At 36.2% G+C, this 24,365-nt stretch overlaps 2 protein-coding genes across 5 annotated transcripts in view; one reads left to right on the top strand and one right to left on the bottom strand.

The window, feature by feature from the left end:
- Nucleotides 1-10,574, top strand: part of FGF2 (fibroblast growth factor 2) — a 69,550-nt gene extending 58,976 nt beyond the window's left edge. The window contains exons 3-4 of one of the 2 annotated variants that reach the window (XM_058721451.1): nt 4,764-4,849; nt 8,914-10,574. In XM_058721451.1, the coding sequence (XP_058577434.1) occupies nt 4,764-4,849; nt 8,914-8,986 (159 nt within the window). In that variant the 3' untranslated portion in view covers nt 8,987-10,574. Of the gene's footprint in view, nt 1-4,763; nt 5,008-8,913 lie in introns of those variants that run through there. The other variant, XM_058721450.1, reaches the window with a different exon arrangement.
- Nucleotides 5,135-24,365, bottom strand: part of NUDT6 (nudix hydrolase 6) — a 40,681-nt gene continuing 21,450 nt past the window's right edge. For 2 of the 3 annotated variants that reach the window (XM_058721447.1, XM_058721449.1), the window contains 2 exons: nt 9,991-10,045; nt 5,135-5,783 (listed from right to left, as the gene is read on the bottom strand). In XM_058721447.1, coding sequence (XP_058577430.1) covers nt 5,386-5,783; nt 9,991-10,045 — 453 coding nt within the window. In that variant the 3' untranslated portion in view covers nt 5,135-5,385. Of the gene's footprint in view, nt 5,784-9,809; nt 10,046-24,365 lie in introns of those variants that run through there. The other variant, XM_058721448.1, reaches the window with a different exon arrangement.

Below are 24,365 nucleotides of genomic sequence, written 5' to 3'. Positions count from 1 at the left end.
TTATTTTGCTCTGAAATAATCAACATTGATACTTACATCATGTCTGTTTTTAATTCTCAGAAGTGGTGTAAGCAAAGCATTTTTGGATTCATGTTGAGCAAACTCCCTCATAAGCCAAAACTGAAAAATCAAAGTACTGTAAAGGAATAAACAATCCAAAAAACAGAGCATGGGGAAATGACCATAAAGTTCAAATCTAACATGTAGCAGTGGACCAGATTTGTGTGATTGATCAATGTATAATGGGAGATACTTCTTTTCTCATTGTATATCAAGACTTAAAGATTGTTTAAAAGACTTTAAAGCCTTAAAGATTGTTAAAAGATTGGGAAGGATCTTTTTTTTTTTTTTCCAATGTTTATTTATTTATTTATTTTGAGAGGAAGAGAGAGAGAGAGAGAGAGAGAGACAGAGACTGCATAGGGGTGGGGTGGAGAGAAAATCCCAAGCAGGCTCCACACTGAGCCTGACTCGGGGCTTGATCTCACAAACCATGAGATCATGACCTGAGCTGAAATCAAAAGTCAGATGCTTAGCCAACTGAGTCACCCAGGCGTCTCTAAGATTGGGAAGGATCCTAAAGATCATCTAATATAATCTTATTTTACAGATGAGGAAAGTAAGGCTTGGAAAAGTTAAGTGACTTCCTCATAAATGTGAGTTAGTTAAGAATTAAGGCAAGTCTGGAATCCAGGTTGCCTGGCCCACCAAAGACCCTCACAGATGTTGTTGGGATAGTCAAATTATTAGAGCCATCTGATTTAGTTTTCCCAGGGCCTAAATAGTCTATAAAGTTAGATGATCTTGATATATTTCAATTCTTAGTCTGAATTTCTTTGGTCTTAGCTCTCTAGTTTTAGATTCTGCAGTATCATTGTATTTTTACTGGAGGCTAACACAATTTTATTTACTCATTAAGAAATAAACATTTAATTAATTAAATATACATCCAAGTTAGCATATAGTGCAACAATGATTTCAGTAGATTCTAGTGATTCATCCCCTATATATAACACCCAGTGCTCATCCCAACAAGTGTCTTCCTTAATGCCCCTTACCCATTTAGCCCATCTCCCCTCCCACAACCCCTCCAGCAACCAACCCTCTGTTTGTTCGCTATATTTAAGAGTCTCTTGTGTTTTGTCCCCCTCCGTTTTTATGTTATTTTTGCTTCCCTTTCCTTATGTTCATCTGTTTTGTATCTTCCCTTCAAGCCCTCGCTTCATCCACACTGGCCTCTTTGCTGCCTCTCACCCATTCTAGGCATGGTCCTACTGTAGGGCTTTTGCACTAGCTATTCCTTCTGTTTGGAATGCTCTTTCTTCTCTGAGAGCTGGATGGTTAACTCTTTCAAGTTAACTTCACTTTCAAGTATTTGCTCAAATGTCAGTTTCTTAATTGCTCATACTGTGACTATGCTAATATTGCAACCTAATTTGTATTCCTCTACTCCCAATCCCTCTTACCCTACTCAGCTTTACATTTTTCCATAGGATTTATCATATTTTAACATATAATTTATTTAGTTATACTTATTGCGTGTCTCTCCAGTTGGAATTTGGCACAAAGGCAGGGATCCTTGTTCAGTTTTGTTCATTGATGTATCCCAGTGGCTGGAAGAAAAACTATGCATTAAATGAGTAAATGCACCATTTAAACTGTGTGTCTTCTATATCCCCCAATTATTCTTGAATTAAAAAAAAAAGAAAAACTTAGCTTTATGAAAAGGGATCAGATACATAGGCAGAGAGAGTGTCCACAATCTGAAATTAGTTATGAAGAGCATTGAGTTTTAAATAATGGGTATAAGATAATTATGTCACAAGATTGTTGTGATCTTTAAATGATACACATGGAAACAGTCAAAAGCCATGAATTAAGGGAATTCCCAGATCATTGGCCTATATAAAATAAGGGCCTCAAAGACAGGGTACAAGTTGTTATAAACCCTTAGAAACTACTTTATCCACTTCTTCTGTGACATCATTTCTTTGAAGATTCCCTTTTCTTCTAAGTTTGAAAAGGTTAGCGTTAAACATTGAGAATAGGGAAAAAGCTCTGTAAATGTTTATAAATTTTGGCAAAAATTACTTTGCATTCATTTTTAACAGGGAATATTGAAATCACAGTCACCGATGATGATTTGTAAACTTAGAATGGAGAGGACTGAAAATTGTATTTACATTGGGCTGTTAAATGCCTGCTTGACTTGAGACTTGAATTTTGCCCCTACTACCCATTTTGAAAAATGTAGTTTGTTTTCAAGTATGTAATAGTTTAGTAAATTGACGTATCTGAACACTCAGCACAGAAGCTAGTTTTCCTTCCCTCCCATTTGTTTTTGTAAGGGTACAAGTAAGTTCTGTACAAAAAAACCCCACAAAAACAAAAACGTGGATTCATGATGTATTATCCACTTAATCCCTGGTACTATTTCTTTTCTCTGAAATACTAGGAACTGGTTGAGAAGACAGATATTATTGCATGGTATGTATCCCAAAGGCCAAGCACTGTAGGGAGTGCCAACTTAGCAAGGTGGGACATCCTGGAAGCTGGCAGAACACCAAAAAAATCAATGTCCAGAATGATGACTGAATGAGGTGGTTCAGGTCTCTGGAGAATTAGCCTGTGAAGCTCAATGATGACCTTTCATGTTATCTTTATGATTACTGTGACTTATTCTCTCATTCTTTACTCTGCTTGCTTCTTTTTCTAAAATGTGTTTATTTTGAGAGAGAGAGAGAAAATGTGTGTGAATGGGGGAGGGGTAGAGAGAGAGGGAGAGAGAATCCCAAGCAGGCTCTGCTCAACAAGTGCAGAACCCAATGCAGGGCTTGATCTCACAAACTGTGAGTGAGATCATGACCTGGGCTGAAATCAAGAGTCAGATGCTTAACCGACTGAAATGCCCAGGATCCCCTATTTGCTTCTACTCCTGATCCTAAACCTGGAATAGGGAAAGAGGAAGATTTTTATCAGTGGCACTGAAAAATGACAAAGTGACACAGGTTGACTTCAGTTAACACAAAAAGCATAATCAACTTCAAAGGAAGAATTAAAGTACTAGCTATATAGAATATCAGTATTATCCTAGGTGTAATCTTTATGCATAGGACAGTCCTGTGTATCACATAGCTGGGTCCTTGTGCAATGAATGCTTCTCTGTAATGCTACCTGTCACTTATTTGCATAAGAAAGACTTCAGTTGCTTCGTAGTAATTTGTTACAAAAAATGGGCAAATCAGATTTTGTATTTCCATTTTGAAAAGTTAACAATGGTCAAAACATTAAGGCCAAGTAAATATCCAGTAAAATTCTTATCTCTAGAAGCAGATTACAAGATCTAGTACCACACCCTTACTTTAGATGACGGAAACGCCAGTTACGTGTAAATCATTTTCATTTTGGTTATTATGCCAGCTCTTTTCATTGTTCTGCTTATTGATTTATGTTTTTCTCACAGTTTGTGCCACTGTTTATCTTAGAACTAAAGAATCTGGGAAAGGATTCAAGTCTTTTGACTGGTGTAGTTTTTGTAAACTGAAGTTTCCTAGATTTGAGTATACAGAAATAAGCTGGGATCTGGTACACTCATTAATACAAAGCTTTAGGTTTATGTCATACATGTACATGTTGTATTTGTATGTGGAAATACAAATATGTATAAATTTTTATGGATTTCCATATGGGTATAATTCTTTCTTCCTAATTGTAATATAAGTAGTAAATGATTTTTCTTTAAAGTAAATCATTTGTTGACACCCCCTCAAACACACACTCCAGAGGTCAAGAACTATCATCAGTACCCTGTGAAATTGATTTTTGAACATTTACTTGAAATAATGTAGCAGCCTATTAGACTTCATTACTTGGAAAGTATTTCCAGGTCTATTTGTAAAGCTAGCTTTTCCCCCTCCCTCCCAAAGAGTTCAATCGAAATAAAAACGGAGAGTAGTTTCCCCTCCCACAAGAAAGACACTGCCAGAAATAAATATGGTCTATGTTACTTATTCTTCATTCTCTGTTAGTGTTTTGGGAATATTAATCATATATTAATGTTGTAATACAATTTTTTGGCATTATATATACATTATATTCTGTATAATAAACTATTCTTTTTATACCTTAGAAATGTTAGCCACTAGAAAAAAATTGCTGTAATTTATGAATTGATACTATTTCTGTGAGTAAAGTATTAATTAACAAAGCCTTCTTCTTTACGAAGGTATCTCTGGGTTACCCTTCCAGCAGTTTCAGGGGAACCCTGGTATAAGTAAAAACGACCCCTGATTAGTCACCAGCCTCTGGACTGGGAGGAATATGGATGTGCCATACATACCTAACTGGAAGCCACAGCTTTGGGTTTCACTAAGTGAAGTGTGTTCTTTGTTACTGGGTATATCCCCCTTCGTGAAAGCTATGTTTATGGGATGGCTCAAGTCTGAGGCAGTGTGGTTCTGACAGCATCTGTGTGCTCTCGCTGCCTGATACCCGACCTGTCCATTGTAGGGCTGGAGAATGGTCCTTGAATTCCTCCTCTGAAGAGATGTGCCTGAAAGCTGTCCTGCTGACGTGCTGAGTTCTTGTCCTGCATCCCTCTGCAGAGCTAGATTCTGTCAGACTTTGGCCCGTTGAGTGTTGCAAACTAGTTTGTTCTGAAGCCAAGAGCACTGCTGCTGGTTGAGCAGAAGGGGCAGTGCACTCTCATAAGTGTTTCATGTGAAAGCATAATAACGACTACTCATTCTTCCTTTGTTTTTCAGAAATGTGTTACGGACGAGTGTTTCTTTTTTGAACGATTGGAATCTAATAACTACAATACTTATCGGTCAAGGAAATACTCCAGCTGGTATGTGGCACTGAAACGAACTGGGCAGTATAAACTTGGACCCAAAACAGGACCTGGGCAGAAAGCTATACTTTTTCTTCCAATGTCTGCTAAGAGCTGATCTTAATAGCAGCATCTGATCTCATTTCATATGAAAGAAGATGTTTTAGAAATTTGTTAGTGAAAGAAAAAAATGTACAGCTAGCTGCTCAGTTTGGATAAATGGTCAGATAACCTTTTATCTAATACTAAATATTTAACCATTGCCTTAGTAAAGAAAAGCAATAAAAGTTCCTAGAAAAAGTATAGACTTCCACCTTTTATATAGCATTTCTCTTTATCCAGTGAAGCTTATTTAGAGCTACACTCTTTGTCATACGTTTGCTTCATTTGGAAAGAGGCTTTTAAAAACAAATTTTCTTCATGGAAATTATACAAAATTGGAAAATTAAAGTCAGATATTAGTTAACCCCAAATGTCCACCACTTCATATAATATGGTACACATTATCCTACACGTACAATTTACTTAACATTTTTAAAAACACAAATATGGATTTAATCCATTCCTATCATAGTTCTATAATTCTCTGGCAGTTCCTTATGATACAGTTTATAGAACAAGCCTGTGTAAACTGCTGGAAGTTCTTCCACGGTGAAATCAATCTTGTCAAACCCTTCTCTGTACCCGTAGAGAAGCAGCCTAGCAACTCTGCTCGTGATGGGAGTTGTGTTTTCAGTCTTGACCAGGTCATGGAGATCCATCCACTCACACCTTAAGCATTCATGCTGGCAAAAATTTATGGTGAATGAATATGGCTTTAAGCGACAGATGATATACATATCTGACTTCCCAAAAGCTCCGGGATTGGTGTGCTGTTGCCGAATGCTCAGAAGGGACCTGAATTCTGATTTTATACCAGTCTCTTCAAAAACTTCTCGAACTGCTGTGTCTCCTATATAAAAGAAAGATGTACAAATCAGTAAGGATCACATTTTTAGAATTTTAATCATCACAGTTTTCAGATAAAGTAATGTTATCTAAAGGTTGAAAAGCAAAACTTCATCCTAAGAAAGGATTCAACATAAACTCCTTGCCTTCTGGACATCCTGAAATACCAAAGTATTTTCTTATCACTGTATATCTAAGAGGCTTTTGAAATATTGAATATTTCTTTGGCTATTTGTAGGCTTACCCACCTGTATATTTTTGGAGTCAATTTTAATCTCTTCCTGCTCCTTCCCAGAAGTTGAAAACCTAGTTTCCTGCAGTTAATATTCCTACATGTTTCTTCATTATTATCCTGTTCCTGCTCATCCATCAAAATTTATACATATTAGTATTGAGAAAATGTGATTCATTCTTCCTTATAAAAGTCTGTAGAGCTGCAGAATGTATTGAATGGAGAAATGTTCAAAGCTTTCCTGGTGATCTTGGGTGGGACTGTCAAGCCTCTGAAGTCATAGAACAGATTCATTTATAACCATTTTGTTATGTTCTTGTCAGTGGAATCCCATTATGGTCATTTGGGGCATTTCCTTTGTTTCTTGAGATTCCAAAGAACTTGGATTCATTCCTCCAACACCAACAAGCTGCAGTCATTTTATCAGAAGTGTTCAAGAAACTTGCAATTTACAGAATTTTGTAATAATACAACAAGGATTTCACATTTATAAGGCTGATTTTTTCAATATTATACAAATTTTTAGGGCAAAATGTTTATTGTCAACATTTTTGTGGTTGCTTTTTCTAAATCTCCAGATGAACCCCCTAAATGGGCTTTCTGTAATTTTGTGATGACCTGTCACGGACTCCCAAAGTGTTTTATGAAAAACCCTTTAAAAAGCTGCCTTCTTTGCCCAGTTTGCTGGTAAGCTTCCTAATTTCACAACTGCCAGAGCCACAGATTTTTCCTCAAAGACCCTTCTATTTCCTTGTTTGCTGTAAAGAAAATTTTATTTACCTTCTCAGTCCTATTGGTGAAGAATAGGTAAGGAAGAGGAAGTCAAGGAAAAATGTCTCAATTTCCACATAACTCTGATTAAAGACTGGCTTAAGAATTTCCTACATATGCTTTTTTTTTTTTTTTTTTTTTTAAATCCTAAGAAACTGCTCTGGAAATATTCATGGCAAGAGCAAAGGGTCTGAAAATATAAGACATTGGTCTGTGATTTTGAATTACATGCTGACTTCCCCTTCCCTTGAGATTTGCCATAGTTTAAACATGGTTAGAAATTACTATTTAAAACTAAAACATAAAAGAAGAATTTGTGTTAATAAAAGGAAAACCTAATGAGAAAAAGAATTTTCAGCCTGGCATGTAATACCAATTTATTGGTTTTACAATACAACCAATTACATTGGTTTGCTACTAAATTTGTTAAACTGCTGCACTAATCTAAAACTTTACATGTCATTTGATTTCACTTAACTATTGTTTAAATGTTTATTTTTATTCCTTAAACACTTTGAAAAATAACTATCGGAGTCCTGTTAAACTCTTAGTACCACCAATTAAGAGTTTGGCATTTCGTTTGGAGTCTAGCCTTTTTATGTGTCATGGAAGCACAGGACAGACTTGTGAGTGAATGAATATACCCTACTCAGCAGTCACCTTAGCAGCTGACTGAAAATCAGCACTGCCCTGGGTAGTTTGATCAGTTTAACTTCAATCAAGATATCATTGACTAGACTAAAAAATGAATGGGTAGATAAGTGCTTTTGCACTTACGAGGTATGAGTAACTTCTTCCACCTCAACGTGGAAATCTTTACCCCAAGGCTTTCACCATGAATTTAAAAACTTGTAAATTTATTTAACTGCTTTATTCTGTTTTACCTTTATTTTAATGTACTGTAAGCTGAACTGATATAACATTTACTGTTCTATATGTTTAACAGACATAGGAAAAACCAAGGGGGTTTTGTTTTTATGTTTGCTGACTGAGATGTTTAAATATGTCCTAGTGTTTTGTTTAGTTACAAGACAGTGAAAAGGAGTTTATTTTGTTATTTCTATTTTGTAATATTTAACAATAGGATTAGGTTGGAAAAAAATAATAGGGAAAATTGGGCAGAATGTGGGTTTTCCTACTGTTTCCCTCTGATTCTGGTGCACTGATGAGCTCTGATCAGAACCTGCTACTTTATAGTCCTTTCCCCATGCAAGGGATTCTCTTCCTGTCACTGGTAAATGGTATTTTTTTTAGAAAGGCAACTTCTCCATTTTTAACCTTGTAGATCCTTTTGTACTATTAGGGTATTATATTGAAGCCTGAGGATTGCATTCTATTTTGTATATGCCCCCCCTTAATTTTTTTAAGCACTGTGGACAAGAGAGCTTCATTTACTTAGTATTATAGAATTAAGGATTCCAAAACAAATGTTTCCCAGTTAACTAGTGTTTACTACTTAAGAGCTATATTTGTGATGGCTGTATTCTACTATATTACATACTTTCCTAAATACAGAATTTAAAGAAAATAATTTTAATGATTTATGGGTGATTTGGCTTCATCCTTTAGAATATTGTGTTAAAAGACAGAAATGCTCTGATATAAGTCATGGTCTTTCAGAACTCTGTTGTCAGTTATTATTTCTAGCTGCTTTCAGGATTTTATTATTTCTAAGGCAAAGCTTTAATTTATAATGCGCCTAGACAATATGAATGCCAGTTGCTGCTTCTAATTCCACATGGTTGAGGCATATATATGTTGTCTAAATAGGTGGGTTGTTGTGACAACCACAAATATTTAAATTCAGATTCACTACTTTTTTTTTCTTTTTTTTAAACCTGGACTTAAAGAGTTCTGGAGTATACTTAAACCTAAAATTATGCATGCTTGGCTTGGAAATGTTTATTCATTTACATTTAAATAGAAGTAAAAATTCAGGATCCATAAAAACTCAAAAGTCCATTCATTTGGGAAGGCAAGACTCAAAAGATGAAACTAACAAACTTCCTGTGTCCTGATTTTTGCCCAGTATGGACTGGGTAAAATTGTAAAACAAATTTAACTAGCTCACACACAATGTCACAGATCACATAAGGATAGTATGAAATAAGTAGGTGGTCCTTTCTTTCAGCATTTGCACCACTCCACAATCTTTTATTTCAAAAGAAGACCTAAACAACAGAATTTACACAGAACGTCCCTGAAGTACCTAAAAAACAAAATCTGCAATGGATAGATCTCAGTGTGGTAAATTTATTTCTGGTTTGTTAGGAATTGTCTATGTACTGTGTATGGGGCATTTTAATCTGTAACATTCAAAAAAAAAAAAAATCAGGTTTCAAGTATATACACATCAAGTATATACAAATATTTAAAGATAATTTAGGAAGTTGCCTTTATATAATAAATGTTGGTTAAATAGTGAACATGCACATGGAAAAAGCAATCATGGAGAAATAATACTGGTATCAAATGAGTCATCCATTGATTTATTATGATAGAGACTGCGTTTGACTCAGTGGTTAAGGAATATGTAGGAAAACTCCATATTTACTCTTTCTACTCTTTACTGTAAAATCAGTAACATGGAAAGTTCTTAGCTTATTTCACATTGCCTGGTTTTAAATACTGAGCTCTGTAAGCTGTTTTAGTTGTTTAGTTGTTTTAGAGAGCTATCTCTCTTTTGAGACTTTCTCATAGGAGAGTTTTGGCTTCCTTACTATTTAAAATAAATAGCAGTCAAAATTATTATAAAGAGGAGAATTAAGTCAGTAGTGCTCTATAAGTGACTTTTAAATGGACCTCAAAATAAGTATTACTTACAAAGTTAGTATGCATGGTTGTGTGGTGAAATGGTCAAGAATTTGTGTTTTCTTACAGTTTAATTCCAGGAAAAGTATTAGTCCTATCCAAAATAACCCTAAATGCTAAACTTTACCAATGTATATGAAAAGCTTTTTATTTTCAAACAAATTAATCTAGAAGCAATCCTAAACAGAACAGGTGGTATGCTCCTGATAGTATTTTTTATACTAATGGAATAAGTTGTAATATTACAAGTTTTGCTGCTAATTTTATATTAGCCCTGAAGTAACCTCTGAAATTTCTCAGAAAATTTAAAATCTTATTTTCAGCTATAGAGCTAAAAAGTAAACACAGAAATTTCCTAAATTTTTTCAAGCAATTAAAAAATATGTAAGGTACACACCAATATCTTCTCCAGGCTCTGACAGGCCTCCTGGGAACTTCCACATATTTTTCAACTGCAATATAAAATCAGAAAATAAAGTTAACATAGCTTCAATCACTAACCCGCACATGGAGACTCGACAAAAATTGGTCAAGGGATTGAGAATTTATTTTTTGGTAATAACATGCAAATTTCTTTCATCTTCCTTCTTCACTCCTCCCTTTCTTCTTCTTGGGGGGAAACTGGTGACTTTTGAAATCTTTTCCTACCTTTTTCTCTAGGAAATAGAAGTGGTTTTGTTTGGTTAATGTGATAAATTCTGTATGAATGAAACAGTGGAGGGAAACATCTACTGAATTTGTGTAATTTTTAAAATTTTGCTGCTAGTTAACTATTAACAAATAGAGGAATCTTACAGATGCTGCTATAAATAAGTAGAAAGTACAGTATAAGTTTAATAACTAAAATATACTATTTTTAATTTTCACATTTATTTTCTGTGTTGTGTGTCTAATCAGATTTCTCTTGTCTCTGTGTTAATGATTGTATGTACAAATGTAATTGCTTTTCATGGGTAGCATGAATAAATCTGATTAGTTTAAGTTTGTGCTGTTTGTGTGTGTGTATACCATTTCATTTTTGGGGGGGAAGGGCAAGTGGGAAGATCTGAGAATGAGGATACATATGGAAAAAATTGATTACAAATAATTATGAAATGGCATGGGACCATATTCTTATGGCTGACACAATTATTTTTTGTTCTATACATCCAACAGCATGATAAAAGGTGCTGAGCTTGGAGCCAGTACACTTTATGATCTTCATTCATAAAATAAGTTTATGGACCTTTTACTGGTGTACTTTTTGACCCACTCATTTCCTGGATGAGTGCTTTATAAAGAATGTGTCATTTCCCAACTGTGCTACATTGGAGACCAGTGGCATGGTTCCCAGAGTTTCCACAGACTGTTGATTATGTGGGTACAGAATTTAGGCTTTCCACCCTTCTGTGTCTGGCTCAGACTTGAGATTAATTTATAAAGCATATTTTATTAATATAGAAATATATCTCTGGTATAGATCTATATTAAGACAGTCTTTCAGATTTTGTTTTGAAATGGTTCCAGAAGCTATAGAAACCATGCAGTTTTTTTCCTGATAGGATGTTAGATTTTATATCTAACACCATAAATGCCATTTCTAACAAAAGAAATGTTATAATGGTAGGGCAGAAAATACTCCCCAAAATAATAAAAGAACTTTTAAAATTTTACCTAGATTTGACTATAAATAATTGGAGATTATTAATTAAATTATAAACTTATTAGGAGAAAAATGTTACATATAAGGATTGAAAACAGCTTACACTAGGAGAAAAATGTTAGATATAAGGATTGAAAACAGCTTACACAAATCTCATTTTGATTATTTCATAGAACTTAGGTATAAAAAGAATATATTTTTGTGGTAGTATGTGATCTTTTTTGGCACCACTTAGGTTTAAAGAGATTATCTGAAGAAAGCTTTCTTGTCCCTGCAAAAAGCTTGAGCTTGCAGTTAGTTCAAAGTGGTAGGTAGTAAGACCTAAGTTAAGTGGTTGTAAAACATGGTTAATGTTGTAGATATGATCAATGGAGAGATAAGTATATCTTTTCACCTTTCAAAATACTAAAACAGACTCCCATTTAGGTCTTTACTCTATTTTGAGTTTTTGTGTATGGTGTTAAAAAGCGGTCCAATTTTATTCTTTTACATGTAGCTGTCATTTTTCCAGCACTACTTCTTGAAGAGACTATCTTTCCCCATTGTATATTCTTGCCTCCTTTGTCATAAATTAATTGGCCATATAATTTCGGGTTAATTAAAAAACATATTCCCATTAATGGGCTTAGCAATATAAATAATAACGGCAACTTCCAGAGAAGACTGTGGAGTAGGAGGACCCTGACCTCACCTTGTCCCATGGACACACCTAGGTAACACCTGTATCAGTGTATATAACCCAGAAACAACCCAAAGACTGGCAGAATTGACTCTTCACAGCTACATGTAGAGTACAGGTAACATGGAAGAGGGTGGGGAGGGCAGAGACATGGTCTGAAGCATTTGGCTTTGAAAACCAGAGGGACATAATTTTGCAAGTTCCTACAATCAGCAGGGCTTAACAAATGGGATGCTATAAAAATCAGGCTGGTCTATGGAGAGCCTAGAGGGCAAGGAAACGGAGTCTCTGCACGTGGAGCACAACAAACAGCCCTGTGGAGATACAGCATAGAAGAACAGTTTAACGCCTGGGGTGTATGGGAAGGAGGTTTTGTTTGGTTTTTTACTAATCTCAGAGTGTGTGCTGGAGGGGCAGGGATCCTTGGGAGACTTCTCCAAGAGCTGGCAGGTGCCATTTTCCTCCCCTGCCTCCCAGCCTATATACATGGATACCGGCAGGAACCAATGCAGGTCCAACACTCACCACCTAATTTGCCAACAGCATGAACTGCCCCCTCCAATACACTGTTGGCCAGAGCCCATCCAAAGTGGTGCCACAAGGGTGGCATCATGCAAGCAGACCTGACAGGAAGCAGCACCACTCCAAAGTGACTCCTGTCCCAGGAAAAGGGAAAGATAACCACACACAACTGTGGCCCCAGCAGTAGGCTGGGGGCAGACAACTGGTCTCAATGCAGGCCTTGCCCACCAATGAAAGCCTCTCGGGGGAAAACACAGGGAAAGCACCCAGCAGTTTGGTGCTACCCTCTGGCATTGCCTGGTCTGACTCAAACCCAAGGCCGCCCCAGACTGATGCAACAACACCGGGACCAAATCCTGGCCACAACAGGCAAAGACAGCCATGGCTGGACTACTGCAAAAGCAGCTCAATTACAACAGCAGGGCACATGCAACACATTGAGACACCCTTGAAGTGCCAAATTCTGGTGAGTAGGGGAGACTGCATTATAGGGCATCCCAGGACCTCTTCTTCATAAGGCCATCAATCTCAAGAGCAGGAGATGGAGCTGACTTTCCTTTCCTAACACAGAAACAGACACAGAGAGACAAAATGCAAAATGCAAAAATTCTGTCCAAAATCAAAGAACAGGACAAAATCACAGTAAGAAACTAAATGAACAGAGCTAAGAAATATGAATATAGTGGACTTGAGAAAAGAGGGGAGGGATCTCAATGAGACACTCAAAAACGAGACAGAAAACATAAAAAAGAACCATTCAGAAATGAAGAGCTCAATAAAAATTAAAAATACACTAGAGGGAATAAATAGTAGAGGGCACAGAAAAACGGATAGGCAACCTGGAGGACAGAGTAATAGCAATCAAACTGAACAGGAGAGAGAAAAAAAGAATAGAAAATGAAGACAGACTTAGGGAACTTAGCAATACCATCAAGCATTCATCTTATAGGAGTTCCAGAAGAGAGAGAAAAGGGGGCAAATAATTTATTTGAGGAAATAACAACTGAAAACCTCCCAAATTTGGGAAGGGAAACATCCAGATCCAGGAGGCACATAGAGCCTCCAACAAAAATCATACTAAGGAGGTAACACCAAGATACATAGTAGTTAAAATGGCAAAAAGTAGTAAGCATTTTACAAGCAGCAAGAGAAAAGAAAACAGTAACATACAAGGAATATCCCATAAGGCTATCAGCTTATTTTTCACAGAAACTTTGCTGAGAAGGGGGTGTCATGATATATTCAAGGTCCTGAAGGAAAAAAACCTGCAGCAAGGCTATCACTTACAATAGGAGAGATTAAGAGTAACCCAAACAAAAGTTAAAGGAATTCATAACCACTAACTCATCCCTAATAGAAAAGTTAAAGGGGACTCTTCTGAGTGGAAAGGAAAGACCATAAACAAGAGTAAGAAAAGTAGGAAGTACAAAAGCAGTAAAATTAAGTATATCTGTAAAAATTAGTCAAGGGACTCACAAAATAAAAGGATGTAAAGTATGACACCATATACCTAAAACATGGGAGGGCAGAGAGGAGTAGAGTAGGTTCAAACTTAAGCAGCCATCAACTTTATACTATAGATTGTTATATGCATTAGATGTTATACACAAACCTAAGGGTAACCACAACATCAAAAAACAGTAACAGGTATGCAAAAAAAATAAAGAGAAAGGAATCCAAAATATCACTAAAGAAAGTCAGCAAACTGAGCTGAGAAGGAACATAGAACTACAAAAACGACCATAAAACAAGTAACAAAATGGCAATAAGTACATACCTCTCAACAATTACTTTGAATATAAATGGATTAAATGCTTTAATCAAAAGACACAGGTGATGGAATGGATTAAAAAGCAAGACTCATCTATATGCTGCCTACAAGAAACTCATTTTTGACCTAAAGACATCTGTGGATTAAAAGTGAAAAGATGAAAAAGCATTTATCATGCACATGGATGTCAAAAGAAAGCTGAGGTAGCATTATTTATATTGGACAAAATAGACTTTAAAACAAAGACTGTGAAAATAGACAAGGACACTATGTAACTATAAAGGAAACAATCCAAGAAGATATAACAATTATAAATATTTATGCACCAAACATGGCAGCACCCAAATACATAAAGCAGTTAATAAATGTAAGGAAGTAATCAATAGTAACATAATAATAGTAAGAGACTTTAATATCCCACCTACATCAATGGACTGATCATTGGCTTTGAATGACACATTGGAACAGACAGATCTAGCAGATACATTCAGAACATTCCATCCTAAAATAGCAGAATACACGTTCATGTGCATATGGGGCAGTCTCTAGAACAGATCATGTATTAAGCTACAAAAAAGTCTGAACAAATTCAGAAAGTCACACCATGCATCTTTTCTGACTACAACACTATGACACTAGAAATCAACAAGAAAAAATATGGAAAAGAACACAAATACAGGTCTATTATATAATGTTCACTAAACAATGGGTCAACCAAGAAATTAAAAGAGGAAATAAAAGAGGAAATAAAAAAAATACATGGAAACAAGTGAAAATGAAAACCCAGCAGTCCCAAATCTTTAGCAAAAGCTGTTCTAAGAGGGAGGTTTACAGCAATACAGGTTTACCTCATGAAGCAAGAACAATCTCAAATAAACTACCTAACCTTACACTTAATGGAGGTAGGAAAAGAAGAAAAAACAAAACTCCAAATACATAGAAGGAAGGAAATAATAAAGATTGGAGAAATTAACAAAATAAAAACTAAAAGACTAGAATAGATGAATGAAAACAGGAGCTGGTTCTTTGAAAAGATCAACAAAATTGATAGATCTTTAGCCAGACTCATAAAACAAACAAACAACAACAACAACAACAACAACAACAACAAAACAGGAGAAAGGATCAAATTAACAAAATCAGATATGAAAGAGGAGAAATAACAATTGATACCAGAGTAATACCAAAGATAATGAGAGTATTACAAAAAAAATTAAATGCCAACACATTGGACAACCTAGAAGAAATGGATAAATTCCTAGAAACATAAAACCTCCCAAAATGAATCAGGAAGAATTAAGTAATTTGAACAGACTAATTACCAGCAATGAAATCATTAATAAAAAACACTCCCAACAATATTCTAGGACCAGACAGCATCACAGGTGAATTTTACCAAACATTTAAAGAAGAGTTAATACCTGTTCTTCTCAAACTATTCCAAAAAATGGAAGAGAAAGGAAAGCTTCCAAATTCATTCTATGAGGCAAGCATTACTCTGGTACCAAAACCACATAAAGACACTACAGAAAAAGAGAACTATAGGCCAATATATTCTGAAGTTCTGATGAATATAGATGCAAAAGTCCTCAAAAAAATACTAGCAAATCAAATCCAACAATACATTAAAAAAATCACTTGTCACAATTAAGGGATTTATTCCTGGGATGCAAGGGTGGTTCAATATTCATGAATCAATTGATATGATACATCACATGAACAAGAGAAGGGAAAAATCGTATGATCATTTTAATAGATGCAGAAAAAAGCATTTGACAAAGTACAATATCCATTCATGATAAAAACCCTCAAAAGTATAATTAGAGGGAACATGCCTCAACGGCATAAAGACCATATATGAAAACCCACAGCTAATATCAAACCCAATGGTGAAAAATTGAGTTTTTCCCCTAAGATCAGGAACAAGACAAGAATGTCCACTCTCACCACTTTTATTCAACGTAGTACTGGACATCCTAGCTACAGCAATCAGACAGCAAAGAAATAAAAGGTATCCAAATTAGTATGGAAAAAGCAAAACTCCCACTATTTGCAGATGACATGACACTGCATGTAGAAAACCTGCATGACTCAACCAAAAAACGTCTAGAACTTATAAATGAATTTGGTAAGGTCACAGAATACAAAATCAATACACATTTCTATACATTAATAATGAGGTAGCAGGAAAGGAATTAAGAAAACAATCCCATTTACAATTGCACCCAAAATATAAGATACCTAGAAATAATCCTAACCAAAGAGGTGAAAGACCTGTACTCTGAAAACTAAAAAACACTGATGAAATTGAGGATGACACAAACACATGGAAAGATACCTGATGCTCACGGATTGCAATAACAAATATTGTTAAAATGTCCATACTACCCAAAGCAATCTATATATTTAATGTAATCCCTATCAAAGTACCAACAGCATTTTTCACATAACTAGAACAAAGAATTGTAAAATTTGTATGGAACCACAAAATACTCTGAATAGTCAAAGTGATCTTGAAAATGAAGAATAAAAAACAATTTAAAAACTTAAAAAAAAGAAAATGAAGAATAAAAAATTTAAGTATCACAATCTCAGATTTCAAGTTATACTACAAAGCTAATTAAAACTGTGTAATACTGGCACAGAAACAGACACATAAGTCAATGGAACAGAATAGAGAGCCCCAAAATAAACCTACGATTACATGGTTAATCTTTGACAAAGGAGGCAAGAATATGCAATGGGACAAAGCCTCTTCAACAAATGGTGCTGGGAAAACTGGACAGCTACGTGCAAAAGAATGAAAATGGACCACTTTCTTATAAAATGGATTAAGTACTTAAATGTGAGACTTAAAACCATAGAAATTCAAGAAGAGAGAACAAGCAGTAATTTCTCTGAAATCGGCCACAAGCAACATTTTTCTAGTTATGTCTCCTGAGGCAAGGGAAACAAAAGCAAAAATAAACTATTGGGACTAGAACAAAATAAAAAGCTCTATACAGCAAGGAAACCGTGAACAAAACTAGAAGACAAACTACTCACTGCGAGAAGTTATCTGCAAGTGACATATGTAATAAAGTGTTAGTATCCCGAATATATAAAGAACTTACACAACTCAATACGAAAAAATAATCCAATTAAAAAATGGGCAGAAACAGGTACATTTTCCCAAATAAAATATACACATGGCCAACAGACACATGAAGATGTTTCTAGGAATTTATCCATTTCTTCCAGGTTGTCCAATTTGTTGGCATGTAAGGGAAATGCAAATCAGATACAGAAAGAAGCCTGTTTTGTTCCCCTTATCTGATTAAAGGCAGAGCTTTCTGAGAAGCTGCCATAAATCCCCTTGGTTCGAACTTCCAGCCAAGGAAGGAAACCTAGATGAGAAATTGCATAAACAAATATGAGAAATTACCATACATATTTCACACCTCTCCCTTGCACTGATATACAAACCCCTACTTCTAGTTGTTGCAGGCAGCACTCCCCAAACTTTTCTCCTACTAACCTGTTGTCAATTAATTCACAGGCTCCCCAATCACCGAACGTGGAAGAGGAAAAGTTCCCAACACTACTTTATGACTTAACTCTCTAGTTGTGTTTCCCAGTCTGTGAAATGAGGAGGAGAATAGGTTGCCATGATGTATAAAGCAGCTACATAATACAGAGCACAAGTAATAATCTTTTGCTGGTGGAGGGTCAAGCTTCCATGTTGATGGCTGCTGACTGATTAGGATGGTGGAAGCTGAAGCCTGGGGTGGCCGTGGCAATTTCTTAAAACAATAAAGTTTGCTACATCTGATTTCTCTGTATCATGAGATGCTGTTTAAAAGCATTTTACGTCCGACTTCAGCCAGGTCACGATCTCGTGGTCCGTGAGTTCGAGCCCCGCGTCAGGCTCTGGGCTGATGGCTTGGAGCCTGGAGCCTGTTTCCGATTCTGTGTCTCCCTCTCTCTCTGCCCCTCCCCCGTCCATGCTCTGTCTCTCTCTGTCCCAAAAATAAATAAAAAACGTTGAAAAAAAATTAAAAAAAATAAATAAATAAAAGCATTTTATCCACAGTAGAACTTCTTTCAAAATTGGGAATCAGGGCATCAGTTAAGCGTCCGAATTCGGCTCAGGTCATAATCTTGTGGTAAGTTCAAGCAGTATATTGTGCTCTGTGCTGACAGCTCAGAGCCTGGAGCCTTCTTTGGATTGTGTTTCCCTCTTTCCTGCTCCTCCCCTGCTCACGTTCTTGTCTCTCTCTCAAAAATAAAAAATTAAAAAACATGTCAAAATTGGTAATCAATCCTCTCAAACCCTGCTGCTGCTTTATCAACTAAATTTACGTAATATTCTAAATCCTTTGTTTCATTTCAATAATCCTCATTGCATCTTCATCAGGAGTACATTCCATCTCAAGGTGGCTACACTAAACAAGAGATTTTCAACATAGATGAAAAGAGCCTTATTGAAGGCTTTCAATTTATTTTGTCCAGAGTATCAGAAGATTCACTTTCTATGGCAGCTCTAGCCTTTAAAAATATATTACTTAAATAATAAGACTTGAAAGTTGAAATGAATCCTTGATCCATGAGCTACAGAATGGATGCTGTGTTAGCAGGCATGAAAACAACATGAATCTCATTGTACATTTCCATCAGTGCTCTTGGATGACTAGGTGCATTGTCAATGAGCAGTCATATTTTGAAAGGAATCTTCTTTTCTGAGCAGATCTCAATGTTGTAATGTAAACTGTTGTGTTGTCATCTAGGCTTTGTTGTTCCATTTATAGAACACAGGCTGAAGATGTAGCATAATTCTTAAGGACCTTAGGATTTTTGGAATGGTAAATGTACACTGGCTTCAACTTAAAGTCACCAGTTGGGATGGCCCCTAACAAGAGTGTCAGCATGTCATTTGAAGCTCTGAAGCCAGGCATTGACTCTTCCTCTCCGGCTATGAAAGTTTTAGATGGCATCTTCTTCCAACAGAAGGCTATTTTGTCTACATTGAAAACCTGTTTTTTAGTATAGCCACCTTCATAAATTATCCTAGCTAGATCTGGATAACTTGCTACAGCTTGTTTCAACTCTTGCTGCTTCACCTTGCACATCTGTCATAGAGATGGCTTCCATTCTTAAACGTCATGAATCTCTGCTAGCTTCACACTTTCCTGCAGCTTTCTCATCTCTTTCAGCCCTCATAGAACTGAAGAAAGTTAGAGACTCTTGCTCTGGATTAGGCCTTGGCTTAAGGGAATGTTGGGGCTGGTTTGATCTTCCATCCAGATTACTTAAACTTTCTCTTTATCAGCAATAAGGCTGTTTCACTTTCTCAGGGAGTAGTGCTTTTAATTTTTGTCAAGGACTTCTCCTTTGCATTAACACCCTGGCTAACTGTGTGGTGTCAGAGGCCTAGCTTTCAGCGTCTCTTGGGTTTTAACATGCCTTACTAAGCTTAATCATTTCTAGCTTTTGATTTAAAGTGAGAAATGTGTTGTGGAAAGTGAGAGATCTTTTGTCCATTTCTTGAATGTATTATTTGATTTTTGGGTGTTGAGTTTGCTAAGTTCTTTATAGATTTTGGATACTAACCCTTTATCTGACATGTCATTTGCAACTATCTTCTCCCATTCCATCAGCTGCCTTTTAGTTTTGTTGTTTCTTTTGCTGTGCAGAAGCTTTTTACCTTGATGAGGTCTCAATAGTTCATTTTTGCTTTTGTTTCCCTTGCCTCCAGAGACACGTCTAGAAAGAAGTTCCTGCAGCTGAGATCAAAAAGGTTGTTGCCTGTTTTCTCCTTTTGGGTTTTGATGGATTTCCTATCTTACATTTATGTCTTTCATCCATTTTGAATTTTATTTTTGTGTATGGTGTGAGAAGGTGGTCTGGTTTCATTCTCATGCATGTCTCTGTCCAGTTTTCTTAGCACCAATTTTGAAGAGACTGTCTTTTATCTTTGAAAAAAATTTCTTTTTCATGTGTATTTTGAGAGAGAGCACACACATGAGTGAGTGGGAGAAGGTCGGCGGGTGGGGGGAGAGAGAATCCCAAGCAGACTCCACGATGACAGTGCAGAGCTGAATGTGGTCTTAGTCTCATGAATGGTGAGATCATGACCAGAGCTCAAATCAAGAGTCAGACACTTAAACAACTGAGCCACCCAGGTGCCCTGAGACTGTCTTTTTCCCATTGGATACTCCTTCCTGCTTTGTCAAAGACAGTTGGCCATACATTTGTGGGTCTATTTCTGGGTTCTCTATTCTGTTCCATTGATCTATGTGTCAGTTTTTGTGCCAGTACCATACTGCCTTGATGATTACAGCTCTGTAATACAGCTTGAACTCCAGAATTGTGATGCCTCCAGCTTTTTTTCTTTTCCCCCAACACTACTTGGCTATACAGGGACTTTTCTGGTTCCATACAAATTTTAGAATTGCTTGTTCTAGCTCTGTGAAGAATGCTGGTGTTATTTTGATAGAAATTGAACTGAATGTATAGATTGCTTTGAGTAGTATAGACATTTTAACAATATTTGTTCTTCTATCCATGAGCATGGAATGTTTTTCCATTTGTTTGTATCCTCCTTAACTTTTTTTTAAATTATTTTTTTAAATTTACATTCAAGTTAGTTATCATATAGTACAACAATGATTTCAGGAGTAGATTCCTTAATGCTCCTAACCCATTTAGCCCACCCCCCTCCCACAACCCCTCCAGTAACCCTCTGTTTGTTCTTCATATTTAAGAGCCTCTTACGTTTTTTCCCCCCTCTGTTTTTTATACTATTTTTGCTTCGCTTCCCTTATGTTCATCTGTTTTGTATCTTAAAGTCCTCATATGAGTGAAATCATATATTTGTCTTTCTCTGACTAATTTTGCTTAGCATAATACCCTCTAGTTCCATCCGTGTAGTTCCAAATGGCAAGATTTCATTCTTTTTGATTGTTGAGGAATACACCATTGCGTGTGTGTGTGTGTGTGTGTGTGTGTGTGTGTGTGTGTATCGCATCTTCTTTATCCATTCATCCATAATAATACCATAATAGTAGGGGACTTCAACACCCCACTTACAACAATGGACAGATTATCTAAGTAGAAAATCAACAAGGAAACAATGGCTTTGAACGACACACACTGCATCATATGGACTTAATGGATATATTCAGAACATTTCATCCTAAAGCAGCAGAATATACATTCTTTGCTAGTGCACATGGAACGTTCTCCCGAATAGATCACATACTAGGACACAAATCAGCCCTCAACAAGTACAAAAAAGATCACGATCATACCATGTGTATTTTTAGACCACAACGCTGTGAAACTTGAAATCAACCACAAGAAACAATTTGGAAAGATAACAAATACTTGGAGACTAAAGAACATTCTACTAAAGACTGAATGGGCTAATAACCAAGAAGTTAAAGACGAAATTAAAAAGTACATGGAAGCCACTGAAAATGATAGACCACAGTCCAAAACCTCTGGGATGCAGCAAAGGCGGTCATAAGAAGGAAGTATATAGCAATCAAGGCCTTCCTAAAGGAGGAAGAAAGGTCTCAGATACACAACCTAACCTTACCTTAAAAAGCTGGAAAAAGAACAGCAAATAAAACCCCAAAGCAGCAGAAGACAGGAAATAATAAAGATTAGAGCAGAAATCAGTGCCATTGAAACAACAACAACAACAAAAAAACAGTAGAACAGATCAATGAAACCAGAAGCTGGTTCTTTGAAAGAATTAGCAAAACTGATAAACCCCTAGCCCGTTTGATCAGAAAGAAAAAGGATTGGACCCAAATAAATAAAATCAAGACTGAAAGAGGAGAGATCACAACCAACACAGCAGAAATACAAACAATAATAAGAGAATCTTATGAGCAATTATACACCAACAAAATGGGCAATCTGTAAGAAATGGACAAATTCCTAGAAACATATAAACTACCAAAACTGAAAAAGGAAGAAATAGAAAACTTGTACAGACCCATAACCAATAAAGAAATTGAATTAGTAATCAAAGATCTCCCAAAAAACAAGAGTCCAGGGCCAGAAAGCTTTCCAGGGGAATTCCACCAAACATTTAAGGAAGGGTTAACACCTATTCTCTTGAGGCTATACAAAAAAAATAGAAATGGAAGGAAAAGTTCCAAACTCTTTCTATGAAGAGATCATTACGTTGATTCCAAAACCAGACAAAGACTCCACTAAAAAGAACTATAGACCAATTTCCCTGATGAACACGGATGCAAAAATCCTCAACAAGATATTAGCCAACCGGACCCAACAATACATTAAAAAAATTATTCACCACAGCCAAGTGGGATTTATCCTGGGATGCAGGGCTGGTTCAATATCCACAAAACAATCAATGTGATTCATCAAATCAATAAAAGAAAGGACAAGAACCATACGATCCTCTAAATAGATGCAGAGAAAGCATTTGACAAAATACAGCATCCTTTCTTGATAAAAACCCTCAAGAAAGTAGGGATAGAAGGACTATACCTCGAGGTCATAAAAACCATACATGAAAGACCTGCTAATATCATCCTTAATGGGGAAAAACTGAGAGCTTTCCTCCTAAAGTCAGGAACAAGATAGGGATGTCCACTCTCACCACTCTTATTCAACATAGTATTGGAAGTCTTTGCCTCTGCAATCAGACAACACAAAGAAATAAAAGGCATCCAAATCGGCTAGGAGGAGGTCAAACTTTCACTCTTTGCAGATGACATGATATTCTATATGGGAAACCCAAAAGATTCCACCAAAAAACTGCTAGAACTGATCCATGAATTCAGCAAAGTTGCAGGATGTAACATCAATGCACAGAAATCGGTTGCATTCCTATACACCAATAATGAAGCAACAGAAAGAGAAATCAAGGAATCGATCCCATTTACAACTGCACCAAAAACCGTAAAATACCTAGGAATAAATCTAACCAAAGAGGTGAAAAATCTATACACTGAAAACTATAGAAAGCTTATGAAAGAAATTGAAGACACCAAAAAATGGAAAAATATTCCATGGTCCTGGATAGGAAGAACAAATATTGTTAAAATGTCAATACTACCCAAAGCAATCTACATATTCAATATAATACCTATCAAAATAACACCAGCATCCTTCACAGAGCTAGAACAAACAATCCTAAAACTTGTATGGAACCAGAAAAGACCCCGAATAGCCAAAGCAATTGGCTTGAAAAAGAAAACCAAATACAACTTAAAGTTGTATTACAAAGCTGTAATCATCAAGACAGTATGGTACTGGCACAAAAACAGACACATAGATCAATGGAACAGAATAGAGAACCCAGACATGGACCCACAAATGTATGGCCAACTAATCTTTGACAAAGCAGGAAAGAATATCCAATGGAATAAAGACAGTCTCTTCAAGCGGTGCTGGGAAAACTGGACAGCGACATGCAGAAACCACATGTAGAAACCACTTTCTTACACCATACACAAAAATAAGCTCAAAATGGGTGAAAGACCTAAACATAAGACAGGAAGTCATCAAAATCCTCAAGGAGAAAGCAGGCAAAAACCTCTTTGATCTTGGCCACAGCTATTTCTTACTCAACACGTCTCCGCAGGCAAGGGAAACAAAAGCAAAAATGAACGATTGGGACCTCATCAAAATAAAAACCTTCTGCACAGTGAAGGAAACAATCAGAAAAACTAAAAGGCAACCGACGGAATGGGAGAAGATATTTGGAAACGACATAGCAGATAAAGGGTTAGTATCCAAAATCTATAAAGAACTTAACACCCAAAAAACAAATAATCCAGTGAAGAAATGGGCAAAAGACATGAATAGACACTTCTCCAAAGAAGATATCCAGATGGCCAACTGATATATGAAAAAATGTTCAACATCACTCATCATCAGGGAATTACAAATCAAAACCACAATGAGATACCACTTACACCTGTCAGAATGCCCAACATTAACAACTCAGGCAACAACAGATGTTGGCGAGGATGCACAGAAAGAGGATCTCTTTTGCGTTGTTGGTGGGAACGCAAGCTGGTGTAGCCACTCTGGAAAACAGTATGGAGGTTCCTCAAAAAATTAAAACTACAACTACCCTACGATCTTCTTTAACTTCTTTATTTCATAAGCTTTCTATAGTTTTCAGCATACAAA

This window comes from Neofelis nebulosa, chromosome 3, assembly GCF_028018385.1.
Source record: "Neofelis nebulosa isolate mNeoNeb1 chromosome 3, mNeoNeb1.pri, whole genome shotgun sequence".
In the NCBI taxonomy this organism is placed as follows: domain Eukaryota; kingdom Metazoa; phylum Chordata; class Mammalia; order Carnivora; family Felidae; genus Neofelis; species Neofelis nebulosa.
The sequence above is the reverse complement of the archived record's forward strand: the minus strand, read 5'-3'. Positions and strand labels throughout refer to the sequence as shown.